The sequence below is a fragment of the Emys orbicularis genome, chromosome 16 (genome assembly GCF_028017835.1).
Source record: "Emys orbicularis isolate rEmyOrb1 chromosome 16, rEmyOrb1.hap1, whole genome shotgun sequence".
Classification (NCBI taxonomy): domain Eukaryota; kingdom Metazoa; phylum Chordata; order Testudines; family Emydidae; genus Emys; species Emys orbicularis.
This window is the reverse complement of record NC_088698.1, coordinates 14,052,492-14,060,509: the sequence shown is the minus strand read 5'-3', so window position 1 is coordinate 14,060,509 and position 8,018 is coordinate 14,052,492. Positions and strand designations below refer to the sequence as shown.

The 8,018-nt window shown below is 51.2% G+C and overlaps 1 protein-coding gene across 1 annotated transcript; it reads right to left on the bottom strand.

Annotated features, from left to right (window-relative positions):
• Positions 1-7,255: 7,255 nt before the first annotated feature.
• Positions 7,256-7,669, bottom strand: LOC135890269 (pre-B lymphocyte protein 3-like). The gene has a single exon (XM_065417625.1). The coding sequence runs from the start codon at positions 7,667-7,669 to the stop codon at positions 7,256-7,258; it is 414 nt and encodes a 137-aa protein (XP_065273697.1).
• Between the last annotated feature and the right edge of the window lie 349 nt (positions 7,670-8,018).

Below are 8,018 nucleotides of genomic sequence, written 5' to 3'. Positions count from 1 at the left end.
CGTGGCACCATTGCACCATGGGAAAACCAAAAGGAATCAGAGACGCGCCTTTTACAAGCATCCACCCAAACACACACCCCAGGGTGGCTGGAGAGGGAGCAGGGACAGGGCAACAAAGGGGACAAACATGAAGAGATGGTTTCTCATCCAATGAGAGCTGCATTGTAGAGAGAGAAATTCTCTATAAACCCCTCACTGGTGTGTCGGCAAAAACACTTGGGCACTTCTGGACCCCGCTGCTAATTCTAACACTTGCACACACTCTTTAAATAGCTTCACGCCTGCATGAAGGTAAGGGTTGATATTTGGACCTACAAAGCCTATTGTCACACACACACACACACACACACACACACACACACAGACATGGGAGTGAAGATTCTCCTCTGTAAAGCACTATAAGATGTTGTGACAGAATATACCCCTGTGTCCACTAATGAGATAATCTTTGTACAAAGTATGTCTTGGGAGGTATCTCTTAAAACCTCATAATCTGCTGGTCATTATTGTCCTGGTAAAATATGTGTGGCAACATTGTATGTAAAGTGAGAAGATTCCACTGTACGGTGTTATTAACACATGTTCCAAGTCTGGGAAGTGGCCAAACCAATTTCTCAGAGATAAAGGGCAAGCTCACTCCTCAGCCTGGTGTAAACAAGACCAATGGGCCATTACCTGCTCAGTGGCTATTCATTGGCAGGAAAAGGGGCATGGGTGAAAAATCTACATCTTAGCAAAGAAACAGCATGGAGTTCCCATCCACACAGTCTGCCTTTTGCCATGCTCCTAGCTGGAGGTGCTTCTCAAAGAGGGGAGAGGACTATACAAAGAAAGGGGAGACACCCAAAATGCCCCCTCCTCCTCTCTCTCTGCCCATCGATTCACTGCCCCAGAAGGAACAAAGGGAGCAGCCATTCAACTGGGGCAGGGGTCCTGGCCTGAGAAGTGCGGCCACTAAGAATCTGTTGAGAGCCTGAGATGAGAAAACTTTGTTTTGCATTTAACATAGTTTATTGAGTGAAGGAACACAAAATCGACACCGTGTAGAATCAAGCAGGTGGGTTTATTACGCACAGCGCTAGCAGAGTGTCACCTTGCTTATTAGGCTCAGAGACACTGCTAATCAATTGATTACAAAGGATTATATGGATTTTCCGTGGGTGGAGGAAAGTGATCGGGTAGGTAGTCCCAAACCCCTGGATAGGTCTAGCAGTGAGACAAGATAAGCAGAGTAGCCAATAGTCAAAGATTACATAATGTGTCCACTCATAGTTTCAGGTTAACAAGTAACATACAATTAGTACTTCAATGTATAAAATGTATATTAGTATAAAATATATATGTTGAATTCTGATTTGGGGTCCATAGGAATAAAGTAGCCCTTCTGATTCTCCAACAGGTACATACCTAGGGGTGAAAACAAAAAGACATTTGGAAAGTACATGGCAATAGAAATTGTTCTCCTTGTTGCTCATTTGTGCTTCTAAAGGCAGGCTCTGGTATCTGTGGGAAGCAGCAGGGACGATGTCATATCTCATACTGACATGCCTGAACCTTTTCCATAAACTCAAGGTTGATGTGTGGGGAGAGCAACTCTTTCTACAGAAAGAATGAACACAGGCATAATAGGGCCCTTTCATTCCTTTGGTCTGTTTGCAGCTTCAGATAAAGACACCAATTACAGCTCCCCAGCTGGCTTTTTGCTGACCAAGCTTATTTTAGCAAAAAGCAAAGTTGTCTTTTGTTTGTTCTACTTCTCAGAGCTAATATTATTCACTGTTTACTAGGCCTCTGGCCTCTTGACCAAACTCTGGACTTTGGGCCTGTAAAAAGAGCTGACACAGCCTGTATCAGGTTTTTACATAACAGCACATGGATTTTGGCCCTTCATTGAGTTAGGCACTAACTGTGTTTCATCTTTATTTTTCTTGTAACCATTTCTGACTTTTGTGCCTCATTACTTATATTCCCTTCAAATCTCTCTCTTTGTAGTTATTAAACTTGTTTTATTGTTGTATCTACTCTAGTGTGTTTGAATTGAAATGTTTGGAAAACTCCATTGAAGATAATAACATGTATGCATATCATCAAATAAAATGACGGACTTTATATAAGCTTGTATTGACCAGGAGAGGGCTGGGCAGTGCAGGACATACATTCCTGGGGGAAAATCAGGGACTGGGAGTGTGTTGGGGTCACCCTGCAGTATAATTCAGGCTGGTAAGAGCCTAGGTGTGGTTGGCTGGCTGCAGCACACACAGAGACACAACTGGGAGTGACTTACATGCCGGAGGCTGTCTGTGAGCAATCTAGGCTGGAGGCTACAGCAGCAAGGCATTATACAGGGCACCCCAGGTTGAGGGCAGGGGTGACACAGCTACTCAGTAGTCTGGATTGTACCCTGGGCATGTCATATAATATAAGCTCTATATTAGTGCTACAGGATTCTCAGTATTCTTCAGTGCATCCCAGCCTTAGCAGTCATGTTTTCTGCTCTTCCCCAGGGGTCATTTTAGGCCGCATGTTATCAGGGGCTTCCCTGAGCCTCCCTTCCAATCCACCCTAGCCCTGTCAGGGCCATAGACCTGCAGTAGCTGTGCTTTGCTGCCATCTACTGGGCAGTGATGTGTCCGTGCTCTGTGGGGCTCCCTCGCACGTTTCACAGAGGCCCAGAAGGCGAGGTGGACAAGCCCTTCCGGGTCCCATCTTTTACATGGGGTGCGGACTTTGCTCTTTGTGGTGCAGGAGAACGGACAGTGTTTCCTGGGGACCCTGCTGCGGAGGACGGCTGCCTCCGCTCTTGAGCGACAAGACGACTATCGGAAACCAAGAGTCCCGTGAGCAGTGACCAGGCCTGAACTCACAGGGTATTTCAGTGCTGAGGGTGTGTCTCCCGCATGAGGAGCTGTGAGGGGAGCAGGAGCCAATGCCCCCTGTGTAAGAAGCAGGCTGGTGCTCAGAGCAGGCGCAGCCTTGCTGCAGGGCTGCAGTGGAGTGAGAAGGTTTTTGTCTCACTTCCCCATAGGACGGTAGCACTGTGCAAGCACTCCCAGTCCACGTAACACAGTAATAGACGGCATCATCCTCTGCCTGGGCCCCAGTGATGGTTAAATAGCCAATCTTGTCAGAGCCAGAGCGAGAGCCAGCGAACCGGCTGGGGACCCCCGAGCCCATGCCTTTGTTAGATTCAGTGTAAAAATACATCAGGTATCTGGGGACGCTGCCCGGTCTCTGCTGTATCCAGACGACACGGTTGGCACTGACGGTGTAACTGCCCTCTAGCGTGCAGGGGAGCTGGACATTCCCCCCGGGAGACACGAACTCGGAGGGCGGCTGAGTCACCTGAGTGTAGCAACCTGCAGAAAGCAAAGAGCAGGGGGGTGAGCACCGCTATTACTGCCACGTTTTCGGCTGACCTCGGTTCCAGGCGTGGTCAGACGTCAATCTGCTGTAGCCGTTACCTGTCAGGAAAAGCCCCAGGAGACAGAGAGGCAGCGTGGGCTGGGCCATGGTGCAGGGAGATGGGGAGAGGTCACAGGAGCTGGGTTTCTGCTGGTTTGCAGCCTGTTCCCTGCCTTTGTGAAACCCTGTGGCAGCCTTTAGAGCCCTTATGGGCAGGGGTAGGGCAGCCACGTATGCAAATGAGCCCTCCATGGTCAAGCTGGTGCAGCCCAGTATGTAAATGAGCTCTGGGGGGGGTCAAGCTGGTGCAGCCCAGTATGCAAATGAGACTCAGGGGTGGAGGTCAGACATCGTGCTCTTTTCATGATCCAGACGCCCTCAGTTCTCAGACCTGCCGCCCCGGGTCAGACCAACGCTCCAGCCACAGTTTCCTGGCTCCAGAAGTGGCCAGAGTAAGGAGTTCCACCCCCTTCATGAACAATTCTGCAACGATCCCGATGGCCTTTTGCTCTGGATGTGTCCCTGGGAACGGATCAAGCCTCCCCCTGAGCGTGTGGGTGTGGGGCACTCGGCAGGATAAGTATCTGGGTACATCTCACTTAACCATTGCCCTGCTACTGGTGCACCTCCGTCCCTCCTGTTCTCTGCCTGCGGCACAGACCAGTCTAGTCTCCTGACGGCTGGAATACTTTGGTCTATTTTGGTTGTTGGGTTCCGTGTGCGGGTGCTGGGTGGGGATTAGTGGCCTGTGATGTACAGGATGTCAGGCTAGATGATCTGATGGTCCCTTCTGGCCCTTCTGAATGTAAGTGAGAGTGAATGACAATGACAGGGGTAGACAACAGAAGGCGCGTTTGTAGAGAAGGTTCATAGATTCTAAGGCCAGAAGGGACCATTGTGACCATTAGTCTGGTCTCCTGTAGAACTCAGGCCATAGAAGTGCCCTACAATAATTCCTAGAGCAGAGCTTTTAGTAAAACATCCCTGATGGAGACTCCACCATGAAGCTGGGTAAATTGTTCCAGTGGTTAATTACACTCACCTTAAAAATTTACACCTTTTTTCCAATCTGAATTTGTCTAGCTTCAGCTTCCAGCCAATGGATCTTGTACTTTTGCTAGACTGAAGAGCCCCTGATTATATATTTGTTCCCCATGTACGTACTTATAGACTGTAATCAAGTCACCCCTTAACTGTCTCGTTTTGGTAAGCTAAATCGGTTGAACTGCTTGAGTCTATCACTATGAGGCAAGTTTTCTAATCCGTTAATCATTCTCATTGCTTAACCCTCTCCAATTTATCAACAGCCTTCCTGAATTGTGGGCACCAGGGCTGGACACAGGATTCCAGCAGTGCCGGATACAGAGGTGAAATAACCGCTCTATTCCAATGCAAGATTTCTCTGTTTTTGCATCCCAGGATTGCATTAGCTTTTTTGGCCACAGCATCACTCTGGGATCTTATGTTCCGTTGAGACACTACTTCAGACAAGGGTTTAGCCTGTTAGAGTTACATTTAGACTCTTTTAAGCGTGCTACACCTTTTGTTTTGTCTGTAACCATTTCTGTTTCCATTAGTATCCTTACCCACTAACCCATAAATCTGAGCCTTTGATAAGAGACGTGCGATAGTTGTCACTACGCAGCTATCTCAGTGCTGCGAGGTGATAACGGAGCTGATCCTCCGCTGACTCAAAGAAGCGAGTGTGTCCACTGCCCCTTGGGGACAGCAAGCCTGGTAAGGTCTGGGAGTGTCCAGTGACAGGGGCTGGACACTGCCGGGAGTGCTCCACGGATCTGGGGGTTGGTGTGCGCCTAGCACTGCCTGCACAGAGCCAGCAAGGCCTGTGGGGGCCTGGGAGGCAGGGCTGTGTTGCTAGAGACTGTTGGTTTCAGGCAGCTGAGCTACAGCCGGCACAGACATCCCGGCTTCACGCTAAGGGCAGGTCGTGGTGAGGTGCCTCACAACCCCGGGTGCCCCAGGGGAGCGTCACAGTAACCAGCAGTCTGAGATTCAGACCAGCAGCGTCAGTAAAAGCGCTCTAACTCTGTGTTGTGTCTGGACCGATGGCAGCGACGCATCCAGCTGCAGTTTAGAAAAAATAACAATTGGGAGAGGTTAAAGAGAGAATGTTCCAAGTGTCCCAATGAACTCCACGCTGCACAGGATACAAGACATGCAGCTAATTATTAGCATTTATTGTTTGTATTGCAGAATCTCACAAAAGCCTCAACCAGGATCCAGCCCCCATCACGCTGGGTGTTCTGCATAGCAAGTGACATGCAAGGGAGAAGCGTCACATCATCAGAACGTTGCTGGACATGCCCTAAGGGCAGGACGCAGTTAGCTAGATAAGACTGACAGCTGAGTCACCCCCCGTGGGTGTCCCATACACCAAACCCCTCCAGTGTACAATGCTAGAGCGAAGAATGTATTACAGCAAAGTAAGGCCCCAAAAGCACAAGCAGAGATCTGAAAATCGGGCCCTGGGATTGTCAAAACAGGCTCATTTTGGCTCCAAACCTGCACTCACTTAAACACAGGCAAAACTTTCCTCTCCTGAGCAGCCCCATTGCCGTTAAATCTGGGTTTCCTTGGTCCAATAAAAGGAGCCTCTTGGGGGGCTGTGTTTCTCTGGTTTGGACTTGGGAATACATTGAATGGAATGCCCCGTGCTCAGCAATTGTGGTGGTGCTCACAGTTAGCTAATCACCCATTCCCTGGTACACACCAGAGAGAGCGGCTGTTCCCAAAGATTGGCAGGCAGGTCCGCTGAGAGCTGCAGGGCCAGGCCGACTGTGATGGAATGTTATCATTAATGTTTATTATTTACCCAGCACCAGTGTGTGCAGGGCACTCGCTCCCCCTGCCCAGCCACGCTAACAATCTGTCTGAATTTCTCAGCTGCTGTCTTGGCAATGGCTGAACTCAACTCACGGAGCTCTTCGTTCTTCCCTCCGGGTCCTGTGAGTCTGAGCTAAGGACTGGTGGTTCTACCCCCCGCACCATGTGCATGCTGCTGGCTGATGGCCACGGTTTCATGGTGAGTGCGGCCGTGGGCAGTGATGTGCTTCCACCATCTTACGGAAAAGCCCCCACCAAGTTCTCTCTTTTAGCCCCTAAAAGAGCTAATCCATTTAAACAAAAACACTTCCTCAGAACCTCAGAACTGAGAAAGAAGGCAGCAGCAGCTGGTAAACACTTATGCTGAGTATAAATCAGAGAAGCCCCGAGACTGCTCTAACTTACACCGGGCACTGGGTAGGGCCCTGAATGGGCCCCGAATACAGGAAGTGCATAGGTAGCTTAAAGGGACTGTCTCTCTCCACCACCAGCAGCATCCTTTTTTCCTGTCCCAAGCCCAGAAGCAGAGTAAGTGAGAACCCGGCCTGCTGTATGTGGGAAAGGCAGATAACATACTCCTGAACATCAGAACTAGTGCTTTAGAAATCCGGCTTTTGTGTCAAGCTGTACTGGGTGCCCCACATGTAGCTGATGGGGATCTGAGCAGATGGACAGGGGCCTGCAGGAAGGAAAGACCAGCTCCGTTAGGTAGGGTCTCTGTGCAGTGGGAGCTGCAGATGACAGCACCTGGCAGGATCTGGCCCTGCGTGTCTCATAGCATTCTGCGCTCCACCAGGTGACGTGCGTCAAACAGGAAGCCACCATCCGTCACAGCTCTCTGAGCATAACTGACCGGGGGGCTCACCTCTAGGCTAATTCAAGGGTGGAGAACATGAGCCGTTTCTTTTTTCCGTTCCTTATAGGGCTGCGGTTCCCTCAGCACGAGGCTCTGCAAGCAGGGGCTCATCAGAGTCCCCCGGGGGCCAGCACAGGTTTTGGTTCCACATTTCTAGAGATAGTAGATGGGATACGCGACCGCGCAGTAATAGTCAGCGTGGTCCTCAGCCTGGACCGCGGCGATGGTCAGAACGCAGGCGTTGCTGGCGGGGTCTTTGGACGCAGAGAAGCGGTCCGGAATCCCGGCGGGCTTGTCCTTGTCCACCTCCGAGTTGTAATAGAGCAGGTACCTCGGAGGGCTGCCAGGTCTCTGCTGGTACCAGGCGACCCCGAACTCCCGGATGTTGTACCCAGGATTCAGGGCACAAGAGAGTTTCACCGTTTGTCCTGGAAACACTAAAATGGAGGCCGGCTGAGTCAGCACCGGCTGCGCCCTGGAAGCTGAACGAAACAAGGGCGCAGTTACGGACGGAATGTGCCGATCCCACCCCCAGTGGCTGAACTGTGACATTATCCCCTCCGGCATCGCCTCCGCACCAGCTACAGGTTAACCTCTCGCGTGCCACACCTCCGGCAGCCTGCCTGACCACGCCTGCCTGCTCCGCCCGGCCCTGTCTGCAGCGCAGCGATAGCTCAGCACAGGAGCCTCGCCCTTCGGTCCCTCCCTCCGCAGAACTCCCTGATCGCCTCCGCCTCCCACGGGAACCTACCTGGCACCAAAACCCCTGGGAGGAGGAGAGCCAGGAGGCGCAGCACCATGGCGAAGGCCTTGGAGGGAGCCAGAGGGAAAGGAATCGGCAGCTGCTCTGCAGCCGGGCCCCTGGCTCTGTGCAAACCTGCAGCAGCTTTAGAGCGCTGGGGGGCCCGGCAAGCCA